The sequence below is a fragment of the Rhodofomes roseus genome (assembly GCF_022264815.1).
Source record: "Rhodofomes roseus strain CIRM-BRFM 1785 chromosome Unknown C8Q71scaffold_17, whole genome shotgun sequence".
Classification (NCBI taxonomy): Eukaryota; Fungi; Basidiomycota; class Agaricomycetes; order Polyporales; family Fomitopsidaceae; genus Rhodofomes; species Rhodofomes roseus.
In genome coordinates this window covers 59,445-72,492 of record NW_025952973.1, presented here as the reverse complement: position 1 = coordinate 72,492, position 13,048 = coordinate 59,445, and the positions used below count along the sequence as shown (strand labels likewise).

Here is a 13,048-nt window from a genome sequence, read left to right as displayed (position 1 = left end):
GCGCGGATCGATCCGCGGAAGTCATTGAGGAAATGAACCGCCTGGAACCCAGCCTGGTTTCAACTCGTCGCGGTATTCAATTGGCACCCGCACGCCGTCGATATACTGTACGCCAGTCAGCGCTATGAATCATCCGTTTCATGTTCAAATATATGCACATACCGTGATGTTTCAGTCAATAACGGCGAACCCACAAGTGCGTCCGCCCGACAAATCCTTAAATAGGTATGACTCGCCTGCCATCTATGTCAGACTCTATTCATCTGCATCGCTGAGCGTTCAAGTTCGGCAGCGACGCCCGACAGATCATGCCCAACAGAAACTCACCACCGAGCCCAGAACAGACGCCACAGCCGCCACCACGTCGCGATGTGTCCCTAACAAACATAATATGCAGCCACACATTCTTGTCTGAGACCGCGACGCACCTGTGTTCGTAGTAACAGGTACGGTCCAGCCACTGGGATCGCGTAGGCCGCTGCAGGCCTACTGAATCCTACTGCGATGATGGGGCCGTAAAAGATCGGCGCGCGCCCTTAAAATTTCGAACCTCGAGGCTAGACTGGCCGGTGTAACAGACGAGGAATGCGACTGCCTGAACGAAACACTTCAGCAATAACAAACGCGTGGACAGCTTCCCGCAACTCACATTGCCTTGTCTCGAACCACCTAGTACATAATCATCAGAGACAACTTGCTTTGCAGTGATCGACGCTGTGGAAGTACTCACCACCACCACGGATCTTGTATCATGGTTCGTGCAAGGTAGTCTCGCCCACCCCACATGCACATCTACACCTCAGATCACAGTCATTTGCAAAATGATTGTCGTTTTGGGTTTCCCGGCGTACAGGTGGGGCTGCGGCTCCCCACCCCACCTATGCCACGGTACTCCCCGGCAGGACGACCACACCACCGCCGCCCCTCGTCCATATTATTCGGAATACCTGGCATTGCGTTAGATGCCCTCCATATTGCGTGACGAGGGTGCAGGCTAGGTGTCTTGAGTGTCGAGGCTAGGTTGGAGAATATCATCACGAACTTGCTCGTCGCGCGCATGCGACAGCCATCATGCAAACAACTGTGCACAGCACCCTACTTCCCAAATGCAGATGTATACTGAGCAAGAAGACAACTCAACAAGCATCACACACCAATATTCGTGACTAGACGAGGGATTCCTTTTCATTTCACTTCGACAAAAGAGCCCACTACGACGCTACCTGATGTCCCCCGGCTCTACGGCAGACCATCTGGTATCACGAGAAAAAGTAGAGACAACGAGAAAATAGAACGATGAAATAATGGATGTGCGACGACAGTGTAGGTGCGGATATGATACTGTGACAATGATGCAAGGGGACGACATTAAAGCAGGCGACACAAGCTACCCGGACAAGAGGATGGCGAGACGGCCCAAGCGCGGATAGGTGGTACAAGACGTTTACTCCTCGGCGGCAGCCTCATCCTCCTTGTCACCGGGCTTCTCTGTAGCAAATGTTAACACTGCAAGACTTGTGGAGTAGGTATCACAACATACCAGACTCCTGCATATCCGAAGTCCAGAGCGTGAGGTTGTCACGGAGGAGCTGCATGATGAGGGTCGAATCCTTGTAGCTCTCTTCCGAGAGCGTGTCGAGCTCAGCGATGGCGTCGTCGAACGCCTGCTTCGCGAGGTGGCACGCACGGTCGGGGGAGTTGAGGATCTCGTAGTAGAAGACGGAGAAGTTGAGCGCGAGACCGAGACGGATGGGGTGCGTGGGGGGGAGCTCGGTCACGGCAACGTCAGACGCAGCCTTGTAAGCCTCAAGAGACTTGTCCGCAGAGTCCTTGCGCTTGTCGCCGGTGGCGAACTCGGCAAGGTAGCGGTGGTAGTCACCCATCCTGATTGGACTTCATCAGGATCACGTGAAGATAACGGAGCCGAATTACGTACATCTTGTGGTAGAAGACCTTCGACTCGCCAGACGCGGCTGAAGGGATGAGGTGCTTGTCGAGGACGTCAAGAATGTCTTCGCAGATCTTGGCGAGCTCGCTCTCAATCTTCTCCCGGTAGCCCTTGATCATGGAGACTTGGGCCTCGTTGCCCTTGGACTCCTCCTTCTGCTCGATGGAGGAGACGATGCGCCATGATGCACGGCGCGCGCCGATGACGTTCTTGTATGCAACAGAGAGGAGGTTACGCTCCTCGACGGTGAGCTCCTGGTCGGAGGACGCGACACGCTTCATGTTCTCAACCATCTCTGCAAAAATCGCGTCGCGTCACACGATGTCACGGTGCTGCGGAGACGCGACCACTCACCCTCATAGCGCTCCGCCTGCTCAGCGAGCTTGGCGAGGTAGACGGAATCTTCACGCGACTGAGTGGCCATCTGGCAGGAAGAGGGGTCAGTGGCAAGGAACAACGCGTCTGACGCGTCACAACTCACTGCGATAGACGAGAGATGGGGTGGTGGTAAGTTGCAAACTGCAGGGAGGCAGAAGCACGGTGAGCACGACGCGACGGGCAACGAGGACGGGCACGTACGTGACGGGGGGTGAGGAGGCGAGGGTGGTGCAGGTTGAAGATGGAAAGACGAGACTCGGGAATAAATGGGAAATCCTAAAGTGGCCAGGGCAAAGGGTTGTGGGCAGAGGGTTTGCACGTGACTTCCCACGCCAGCGCCTCTCTCGGCATCCTTTGTCGCGACCACAGCCGCCCGGCCGGCCTCCTGCCTGTTCTGGCAGCCCGCCCCGGATGGCAGTGGCTGGCGAGCCGCTGCGTTGTCCTCCGAGTCCGAGTCGCGTGCGGGCTGTCGGCCATGGCAACCACGCCCCGCCTCCGCCAGGCCTTGCCGCGTGCGTGGGGGCCCCTCCAATTCTCGCGAGTGGCGGGCCCCCGCCGTGTTCGCGGTCGACGTCGCGGCGACGGAGACAGCGCGGTGCGGACGACGGAACTGATGGGGCTTGGAGTGGGCTTGGAGTCTCCACGCCCGTCGCCCGCGCTCCATCGATGCATCACCGCTGCGAAAACAGTCACTGCAACACAGGCTTCGCGACTCGGATGCCTCGTATCGCCCCAGTCACCTGCGTAGCGCCCGCGACATCAGAAGTACATCAGACTCGCAAATTCAGAAGGCCTCAGCAGCAGCCTCAAGGCCTCCCCCCTCAGCTATCTCGGCTCACAGAGCGCACGGATTCTGCGGACTCTACGCCCTCAGATCGATACAGGCACACTTGCTGTCATTCTACCCTCAACACGAAACTGCAGCCAGCTCCTTGGGTGGATGTCTCAGTGGCAGGCTGCGCCAGCTTCACTGTGGCTCAATGGATACAAAGGATCCTACGCTGCTCCGCCTACGTCAGTCCGACTGCCAAATGCGAACACCATTACCTAGGAAGCCTACTTGAAGGGCTTCGTGGCTCCGACAGTGCGCCTTCTTGTCAGAGCTCGCTATTCACTCGGGCCAAACCCTCAGACCAGGCTGCTCTATCCGGGGAGTCACAATGAGAGATGCACCCAGCACTGCCAATTTCATCATACAACTTCTGTCAGTAACAGTGGTCCCGTGAGACACAGACAGCATCGCGCGGAACGCGCAACCACCTGCATACAACTCAGAACAGACTGTTTCGGTTCATAGCGCGTGTCCGCTCGTGGGCAGATTACTTGCGGCTCGAGCTTGATGGTTCCCATCCGGCGAGCCACTCCTTCATCGACGCTAGAGCCTGTTCCTGTACCTCTGCAACGGTCTCGTCCACCAGCGCGTTCTCCGTCAAGAGGTCCGAGCAGTGGTACCCGTCGCCCTCTGCAATCGGCTGCCACGACGTGCTCTCGAAGTTCGTCCCATCCGCAGATTTGGTCGCCTCGCGCCACGGATCGCCTGTCATCCCGGAGGAAAGAGTGGAGAAGTCTATCAGCCCCGGACCCAGGGCACGAGCGGAGATTGATGATACGTACGTTGTCCGTTCGCGAAGAAGAGATTGGTGACGTTCGCGAACCACCCAGCATACGCTGAGTTCGTCGCGTTGACATCGGGCGTCACTGGGCCGTTAGGGAACTGCTCGGGGAAGTAATACGTGCATTGACGCTACACAAAGGCCGGCTCAGCGATGCGCGATGAGCGAGACATGAGTTTGGAAGCGTACCTCGTCAGAGCTTGGCTGCACGAGGCGAGTGACGATGGTAGGCCAGTCCTCGGGTGCACCATCTTGGAAGAAGCCGACTTCGTTGCATCTGTAGACGGTAAATACTCGTGCATCAATGGCAGCGGCGAAGCACATGCATCGAAGGAAACATACACAATCCACTCCCAAGACCGCCCAGAATCATTGATCTCGATATCCGTGTAGTAGGACTGCGTTGGATCATAGGTTCCCAAGCACGTCACAGGGTCATAATCTCCGCAAACTGCACGAAGGCCTCATCAGCTTCTGTGGAACACTGCCTCAGGAAACACTCACTCAGTGGGTAGTACGTCGTCGCCCAGTACGTCCCCCAAGCGTTCAGCGCATAGTCGACGCCCCAACCCCCGGATCCCGCACTAACACCGTCCTTGACCTCCAGCGCGTCGCAGAACTGGAAGAACTGCTGGCCCGGACCCTCGTCCGGCTGCAGCGACTGCCAGTCCCACAGGTTGTTCCGAAGGGCGCCGGCGAAGTCGTCGAGGTGCGTGAGCTCGGTCATGTTGAAGAGCTCCTTGATGTTGTTGATCTCGTCGGTGGTCCCGTTGGTGAAAGTCTCGTCGATGTAGGTGATCACCGCCTCGACGTCGGCGGAGCAGTTGGCCGGCATGTATTGGCGGATGGGATCGAAGTAGCCCCAGTAGTCACTGGGCATTCGTGTCAGGAAATGAACTCGGGGTCAAGGAAGGCGAACTTACACAATGCTCTCCACCACGGCGGACGACGCGTAACCAGCATAGAACACACCGGGTTGGTTCACCATCGTCCAGCTCGTCAGCGCACCCGAGTAGCTACCACCAATCAAGACCCAGGGAGCCTCGCCAGGCTCCACACTGTCCCCGCCTGGCATCGGCAAATCGACATTGTACGCGAAGTACACAAGATCATCGATTGCCTGCTGAATTGTGTGCAACTGGAGGGACTCTACGGAGAGGTTGTTGTACGGGTTGGAGTAACCATAGAACCGGTGCTCGACCACGATCGTCGCGCCGTTCTGCTGCTGGGCGATCTGACCATTGATGGTGCCGTTCGTGAGGTAGCCGTAGTAACCTTCGCGAGGAACACCATTAGCCAGTACACGGTACGGAATGACCAGCTACTCACCATCCGCATTCACCTCGCCCGGTGTCATTAAGATGATCGGCCCGCCCTCCTCGTAGAACTCCCATGTGTGCCAGTACCGCTGCACAAACGTTCCCTTGCTCGGGTCGTTATGGTCGATCAGCTGGTCGAAGTAGTACGTCGTGTTGTACGGCGGCAGCGCCGTGCCGTCCCTGCTCGTCACCGCGTCCTCCGGGACCGCAGGCGGCACCGGGACGATCGGGCGCGGCGGCATGTTCGCATGGGCCCTCCCATCCGGGAGGCGTGCGCCCGCGACGGAGGCCAGCAGGCACGCTAAGACACTGGCGATCCAGAGGGGCGTCATCCTGGCCGACGCGAGACGACTCAGGTTGGAGAGAGCTCGAGGGTGAGTGGATCCCGCTGGAGGAGCACAGCGGCCGTCCGTCCGTGCATCGCGACCATTATAAAGGCTTTATGATGACGGGAGCTCTACGCCCGAGCCAAACATAGGTGCTTCTGTGTCCCCTGATCACACGCCGCGATGGGATTCCCTCGCACGACCTCGACGAACGGCATGTGCGACCCGGTATCGCTGAAAACCTGCCAATGGACGCACTTGGGATGGAAGCTACCGCGCTGAATGCAGGGGTATTTTTGTGGCTATCACCTCATGGGATTGCAGCACGCGGTCAAGGAGGACGATGACAGGTTATCATCATTGGATGCGACCGCAACGATGTAAGAAGGGGTTGAGCTTCCATAAATCTGATGCAGCTGCAGGTTGACCAGCTCATGGGCCGCCGAAGAAGGATACAGGTAATCGTTTTGGCTTTGAGATTCGGAAACATAGTTGCAGCCAAGAGCTCGAGCCTGCGCTGCCAGTGCAAGGATAAGTCAGAAACGATGAGAGAACTGATCGCGCTCGCTCTGCACAGGCGGGCGCCAAGTCACACGTGGCTACCGACCGCTCGCGCATTCTCCATTTCACAAGTGGCTGTCCGATAGAATACGGACTTGATACGGACGGGACACCGCCGCACGATAGATTTGATTCGCCGCTGTCTCCTCAATGTGTTCCAGACATCATGGATCATATAACCAGTCATTACCAGGGTTCGTCTCGCATGTGGCACTTCGAGCTGGATCAGTCTTGGAGGGCACGAAGATGAGCAGGACCACAAACTAGTAATGCATCATCCAGACCAATAGTCCATATTCCAAATTGGGAGTAAGCATCTACGTGTTTGAACGCGTGGTTGCCTAGTAGATCCTCGTGTACATTGCAAGCATCCTCGGCATCCACCCAGGCGCCGCGTGGGCTGTCTCGACACGAGACTCCCTATCTCCTCTTGAACACCAACGGAGCCTTGATCGGACTACACAGCCACCAATCATCAGCGCCTCCCACCAAACCACACGGAACGCCACGACTCACTACAACGTCAGCGCCGTGCGACACCGGAGGAGCCTCCTCTTGCGCTGCTCGAACGTCTCCCCCGCGTACTGCGGCTCCTCGAGGACCTCCACGCGGAAATACTTGATGATGTACGTGAGGATCGCGACGCCCTCCGTCTCCGAGAACCGCCGCCCGAGGCACGACCGTGCGCCGGCGCTGAAGGGCAGGAACGCGTCGCGCGGCCAGTCCTCCAGGAACCGAGAGGGGTTGAAAGTGTGTGGGTCCTTCCAATATCGTGCTATAGACGAGGTGTCAGCTGGCAAATCTGAGTTGAGGATTGCAGTTACGCACGATTGTAATGCAGCCCGGGTGTGTGGATCATGATGGCGGTGCCCTTTGGGCAAGGTACGGTCAGCTTGTCGCCCGACATATTCTGGGTGGGGAGCGTCATGTCTTCTTCTGCGTGTTTCGGTATGTTGATGACCTGCTCCAGAATTGAACGCTGACATCGATCAGGGATTGGCTGGAACACGTACAGGAGGGAACATCCGCATCGTCTCTTGGATCACGGCCAGCACATATGATAGCTTGCCCAAATCCTCGTATCTCTATTGAAACTAGAGGTGAGTTCGTGCGAGGACGACAGACGGTAGGTGATCTTACGGGTGGTCTATCTCCCGGCGCAACACTCATGATATGTTGGTATAGCTTCTCCTGTTCCTCTTGGTATAGGGCCAGCATGACGAAGGCGAACGCGAGGGTGTGCGCAGTGGTCTGACAGCACGTTTCAGACACACCGTTACCAAACATTACGTGCACGACGCACCTCATGCCCAGCTATCAGGTAGATGAAAATGTTGCCCATGAGCTCGCCGTCGCTCAGCTTCGCCGTCCCATCACCCTCCTCCTCGTTCGCGTCAAGCAAGCTGCTGAACAAGTCGTACCGCTCCTCCTTCTTCTCCGAGCCCCTGCGTCTGTCAATCATGGCGCGCATGTAGTTCTGCAGGCCCCTTGCGTCAAGAATGATCAAGGTCACTGCACATGCAATGGGCTCGTACCTCAAGGTCCACATACGCCTGCCAGAAGTCTCGTAGGCGCTTCGAGGGGCCAAGCTTGAGCAACCACTCCGGCACGAAGAGCTTGAGGCGGAGATCGGTCGACACTACGTGGAGGGCATCCTGCGGGCATCCTACACTCAATTCTCGGCGACGGGGACACAGCCCTCCAGACAGTCAGATACACACCTTGAACGTGAAGTGGTATCCCTCCGGGACGTTCAGATCCTCGGACCAGCTCATCCGCTTGCCGAAACCGGCCACGCCGATCACGAACAGCGCGATCGGAACTGTCAAGTCAACGACGTTCGACACGGCGACCTCGCTCTTGCCCGCCCACACGCCCTGGCAGAGCTCGGTGACGATGTGCATGGTCTCGTCCCACACGAGCCGGTTGTTGCGCTCCGAGAACGACGGCGCGGAGATCTTGCGGTGGCGCTTCCATTCGTCGCCCTCGGTCACGACGACGTTCGAGCCATAGAACATGAGGATCTTGTACACCGCGAGCGGTTTCGTGAATCTCACACGATCGGACGTTACTTCCTGCGGCGGACATGCTGAGTGTCGGCGCTAGAGGAAAGCTGTGGGGTAGACACATACCTTGATTGCCGTGGCGTCTGCGAGCATAAGGAGGCGACTCGGCGTCGGGAACCATGACACCTGGGTTGCTGCGGTCAGTGCAGTGTTGCACTGACCATATCAATGGCACGCACCGAAGACACAATGTCCGAATCAAACTCCTCAAAGTCGCGGTGCTTCCTCGTGAACACGTTGAAGTAGCCCGCCGATAAGTACGGTACGCGCGACTTGACTGCTAGGCTGTCCGGGCCGAAGGCGTAGCGCAGGCCGGGGTAGTTCCTGATCGAGGCGACAAGGTTGCAAAACACGTAAGCTTCTCGAGCCCGGGAGAAGCTGGGCGGGGCGGACGTGGACGTACCGAAGCGCATTTACTGCGGCGCGCCAGTCGAGGACATATTTGACGGCCCATATAGCGGTGACGGCCAGGGCGAAGGCGAGGTAGACAGCCATGACGGGTCGGACGGCCTGCGCGCGTTCCCGGCGCTGGAGGGAGGGGGAAGAGGGACGGGGTGATGGGACGGTTTTGAATGGGCTGGATAGCGCTTCGCTGTCCCCGCAAAGCTTGTGGGCGCCGTGTCATGTGCAGGCCGTTCGTCGACCCGCGCACCCCCGCCGATGGCAGCCTAGCCAGCGCTTGGCTTTTGTCAGCGGGCGTATCGACGCCGTGGCCCTGTCTCGGTATTGCGCTTCTTCGGGCAGAAGTTACACGTCCCATGCGCTCGAATTCCGCACGACCAGCGAGATCGCTCGGCGAGAAGGGCGCGAGCCTATCTGCACAAGAAGGAATGTCCGGATCAGGCCTCTCTCCACAAATAAACGAGGGCTCGGGCCCCATATGCTCGCTTGGGCATCAGGTCGCACGCGTGGGACATTTGTAGATGCTGGCCCCTCGGAAATAAGGACGCTGGCACCCCGCATGGACGAGGCAGCCGTGAAACGACACGAAGAACGGGATGCGGGGGCGGAATACATTGAATGCTGTAGGTGTGGACGTGTGCGCGTGGTTGCGATCTGAACATTGCACGCAACTCACGATTGACACAATTCGCATCGCACCGATCGGCGAGCGCCCCACCTCCTCTCAGATCTCAACACCTGTACACGTGACTGCTGCACCGATCTAAATTACGTACATGAACCGGGTGCCTCGGCGCCGCTTCTCGCCTTTTCCTGAACACGCCGACTGGCATTGGCAATGGCGCAGAAGCCCGGAAGCACACGAGTCACCATACCAAATGCTGCAATGGGCTGGCCGAATGTCGTGCATTCAGTCGAGGACCGCCGACTGTAACTGCTAGTATGTAGTGCTAGCACTGATGCTCTCATAGCAAAAAATCATATCTGTCTAGCGTCACGGGTGTCAATCGAAACCCTTTTCAAAAGTCAAACGTCGAGGCCACGAGGACTGGCATCCCTAGATCAGTGGCGACGCTGTTGCTATTGTATAGAGTAGTGATACATAGATAGACAAAAATGGACAAACTACATGGAATAGATCCGTCACGTCAATCACCCCGCCTCCCCAGCTATCTGCGCTTGAACACAAGCGGCGCCTTCACGGGACTATCCACCACGTCAGCACTGTGCCGCACCGAGCGGGGAACAGAACAACTCACTAAAGCGTGATGGCGCTCTTGCACCTCAGCAGCCGCTCCTTGCGCTGCGCGAACGTCTCGCCCGCGTACTGCGGGTCGTCCACGACGTCGACGCGGAAGTGCTTGATGATGTATGTCAGAATCGCGACGCCCTCCGTCTCAGAGAACCGCCTGCCGAGGCACGACCGCGGGCCGCCGCTGAACGGGAGGAACGCGTCGCGCGGCCAGTCGCCGAGGAACCGCGAGGGCTTGAACGCGTAGGGGTCGTCCCAGTACCGTGCTGTCGGGTGTGAGCGGAGAGAACAGAGGGTGCAGGAGGATGACGTACGGTTGTAGTGCAGCCCGGGCGTGTGCAGGACGAGCCCTGTGCCTTTCGGGCAGGGGACGCTCAGTTTCTCGCCCGCCATGTTCTGGGTGACGAGCACGCTGTCTTCCTCGGCGCACTTGGGGATGGCGTTCACCTGAATGTACACGTTAGCGATCGACTCGACGTTGCCATGCACTGAGTGCGCACCGGAGGGAACATCCGCAGTGTCTCCAAAAAGACCGCCATCGAATACGTGAGCTTGCCCATCTCTTCGTAGCTCTGCAGCAGTAAGAACGCGGCACCATGAGTAGGTGAGGTGATCGAGATGCAGAAATGCTCACCGGAACCCTGTCCTCGGGGACGACACTCTGGATATGCTGATACAGGATCTCCTGCTCGTCCTGGTAAAGGGCGAGCATGATGAACGTGAATGCGAGTGTGTGCGCCGTAGTCTACGCGACCGTGTTCCTTGTCAACCGGTGGCAGCCAACATAGAAAGTATGGCTGCGAACCTCGTGTCCAGCAATGAGGTAAACGAAGATATTGCCTGTGGTGATTCGCGTGATCGTCAATGCCAGAAGTGTCTGAGCATCCATGGATGGTACTCACCCATAAGCTCGCTGTCGCTCAGCTTGCTTTGCCCGTCGCTCTCATCTTCGTTCGCATCGAGCAGACTGCTGAACAGGTCGTACCGCTCCTGTTTCATCTCGGCGTTCCTGCGTTGCTGGATCATCTCCGTCATGTATTTCTGTCGCAGGAGATGCAGTCAATACCGAACCGACATCTAATCAGGAAGACGACAACGCACCTCGAGGTCCTCATACGCCGTCTGGAAATTGCGCACGCGCTTGGTGGGCCCGAACTTGAGCAGCCACGGCGGGAGTAGAACCTTGAAGAACAGATCATTCGAGACGATATGCAGCGCGTCCTGCGAACCAGCACCTCAGCACCTAACATCCCGGCGACTAAACTAAACGCACCTTGAACGGCATCGCATGCCCCTTCGGCACCGACAGATCCTCCTTCCAGCTCATCCGTCGCCCAAAGCCCGCCACGCCGATCACGAAGAGGGCCATCGGAACAGTCAGGTCCACGACGTTCTCGACACGCACCTCCGATTGGCCCGCCCAGAGCACCTCGGAGAGCTCCTTGACGATAAGCATTGTCTCGTCCCACACGAGCCGGTTGTTGCGCTCCGAGAAGGACGGCGCGGAGATCTTGCGGTGCCGTTTCCACTCGTCGCCCTCCGTGACGACGATGTTCGAGCCGTAGAAGGTCAGGATCTTGTATTGTTGCAGCGGCTTGGGGAAGCGCGCCCGGGCGGATGTGACTTCCTGTGTAGGGATCGGTCAGTAGGGAACATGGGGACAGAGGAAAGGGAGGGCTGACCTTGATGGCGTCGGCGTCGGCGAGCAAGAGCAGCTTGCCAGGACTGGGGAGCCATTTAACCTAGGCGAGGGATGTCAATTTTAGTCTTCCAGCTGTGGTCGGTGCGAACCAGGGGAGAAGCGGTGCGGCTCTGTAGCGCTATGGCATGGCTGCCAGAAGTGAACGCCAGGCGGGAACGAATCCCCCTTCAGCTCGATGCGGTCATCTTCGTGCGCGTCTCTCGCGGATACATGACTTGATAGCCGTATCGCAACACGCCGGGACACAAAGTGTCGTCGAGAAGCTGATGTCCAGCACCAGAGTAGGCAGCAGGCATGCCATTGCAGCTCGGGTCGAGACCGTAGCCTGACACGTGCGCACCAAGATGGCTAATGCATGCACATACCGAGGATATGACATCCGAATCGAAGTGCTCAAAGTCCCGATGCTTCTCCATCCACAGGCTGAAATTGCCTGCCATCAGGTACGGGATGCGCCACTGTAACATGAAGCTCTCCGGGCCAAACACATAACGCAGGCCGGGATAGTTCCTAGTTGTCGGTCAGGGCGTATCAGTAGGCGCCATCGGACAGGAGAAGCTGGAGGCGCACTGGATAGAGTTGACTACGGCACGCCAGCCGAGGTAAAGTTTGGCGAACCAGAGGGCGCCGACCGCGATGGCGAGGGCGACGTAAGACTGCATGGAGGTTGCGGATGGGCAGATGCGGCTGCGCTGCGCTGTATGAGGGATGCTAGGAGAGGTACTAGTAGCTGCCAGGCACGGGTCGGCGGCCCACATCCCCCTGTTGCGATTTCTCATCCTACGCCTCGAGAAAGTCACCGTCGTCATGTCACGCACGATTCATCAGCGGGCCCACCGGCATTCCACACTTTCAGTGGATTGGTTTAATTGCCGTGCGAGTTAGAAGTCTGTTGTGCTAGTCGATGAACACAAGCAAAACACAAGGCCTGTAATGACGAGTCCGGTCTGTTGCAGAGTCATGGTCTGTGCATTGTCGGCATATAATGCGATACACTGGACGAACGACGGGCAGCACTGTGCGGGAGGCTGGAGGAAATGGATGACGGCAGAGTACTCAAGTACTCAGTACTCACGAGGTGCCACTGCGGCTGCTCTTGCCCGCGCGGGCCAAGCGCGGGCCGGCCAATGCGCGACAGGCACGTCCCACGGCTGCCCAAATCAGGCAGACTGGGAACTGCCGCGGTCACTGCCGACGTGACTGGTTGACCCTGGGCTGACTGGGACCTCCCGTGTGATGTATTGGCTCAACCGAGCGTTCTACTCTGTTCTACTTTGGTTCTCCTTTCAATTGTGGATGTCCTCCACGGCCACCAATCTCGGGCTCTTGGCGCGCGCGATCAGGTCTCGATCACTGTGGAATCACAAGTGATCGAATCGCTCCTGCCGAGTCCTGCGTCATTCTCCGCCGCGTCTGCGGCCTCTCCTCGACAATAAGTCCTTATTCTGCGCTCGCATTCTCGGATCCGAATTCTTCAAAGA

General features: G+C 57.9%; 3 protein-coding genes across 3 annotated transcripts; all 3 read right to left on the bottom strand.

The window, feature by feature from the left end:
• Positions 1 to 1,096: 1,096 nt before the first annotated feature.
• Positions 1,097 to 2,658, bottom strand: C8Q71DRAFT_771959 (14-3-3 protein). The gene is made up of 5 exons (XM_047924377.1): positions 2,430 to 2,658; positions 2,303 to 2,372; positions 1,937 to 2,243; positions 1,541 to 1,884; positions 1,097 to 1,488 (listed from the first exon to the last, which is right to left on the bottom strand). Exons 2-5 carry the CDS (start codon positions 2,370 to 2,372, stop codon positions 1,445 to 1,447), a joined length of 765 nt encoding a protein of 254 aa, XP_047776374.1. The 5' UTR covers positions 2,430 to 2,658; the 3' UTR covers positions 1,097 to 1,444.
• Positions 2,659 to 3,317: 659 nt separating this feature from the next.
• Positions 3,318 to 5,676, bottom strand: C8Q71DRAFT_168894 (peptidase S28). Its single transcript, XM_047916732.1, has 7 exons — positions 5,269 to 5,676; positions 4,863 to 5,214; positions 4,444 to 4,811; positions 4,282 to 4,390; positions 4,129 to 4,216; positions 3,941 to 4,070; positions 3,318 to 3,863 (listed from the first exon to the last, which is right to left on the bottom strand). Exons 1-7 carry the CDS (start codon positions 5,588 to 5,590, stop codon positions 3,646 to 3,648), a joined length of 1,587 nt encoding a protein of 528 aa, XP_047776373.1. The 5' UTR covers positions 5,591 to 5,676; the 3' UTR covers positions 3,318 to 3,645.
• Positions 5,677 to 6,565: 889 nt separating this feature from the next.
• Positions 6,566 to 12,079, bottom strand: C8Q71DRAFT_712492 (cytochrome P450; the record flags this gene model as incomplete). Its single annotated transcript, XM_047920860.1, has 20 exons — positions 6,566 to 6,602; positions 6,662 to 6,920; positions 6,974 to 7,106; positions 7,159 to 7,230; positions 7,286 to 7,396; positions 7,449 to 7,622; positions 7,681 to 7,800; positions 7,867 to 8,220; positions 8,278 to 8,337; positions 8,391 to 8,589; positions 9,873 to 10,131; positions 10,180 to 10,312; positions 10,366 to 10,437; positions 10,500 to 10,559; positions 10,620 to 10,626; positions 10,764 to 10,906; positions 10,967 to 11,086; positions 11,139 to 11,492; positions 11,548 to 11,607; positions 11,933 to 12,079. Coding segments are annotated over 20 exons (2,874 nt in total), but the record flags the coding sequence as incomplete, so codon positions are not given.
• Between the last annotated feature and the right edge of the window lie 969 nt (positions 12,080 to 13,048).

Bases quoted from the DNA above. Each gene is read 5' to 3' on its own strand.
- C8Q71DRAFT_168894 (XM_047916732.1), bottom strand. From the start codon at position 5,590: ATGACGCCCCTCTGGATCGCCAGTGTCTTAGCGTGCCTGCTGGCCTCC. The intron at 4,391-4,443 runs GTGAGTGTTTCC...GCCTTCGTGCAG, and splicing joins GACGACGTACTACCCACTGA to TTTGCGGAGATTATGACCCT. The intron at 4,071-4,128 runs GTACGCTTCCAA...GCCTTTGTGTAG, and splicing joins TGCAGCCAAGCTCTGACGAG to CGTCAATGCACGTATTACTT.
- C8Q71DRAFT_771959 (XM_047924377.1), bottom strand. From the start codon at position 2,372: ATGGCCACTCAGTCGCGTGAAGATTCCGTCTACCTCGCCAAGCTCGCT. The intron at 2,244-2,302 runs GTGAGTGGTCGC...CGATTTTTGCAG, and splicing joins GCAGGCGGAGCGCTATGAGG to AGATGGTTGAGAACATGAAG. The intron at 1,489-1,540 runs GTATGTTGTGAT...CATTTGCTACAG, and splicing joins TTCGGATATGCAGGAGTCTG to AGAAGCCCGGTGACAAGGAG.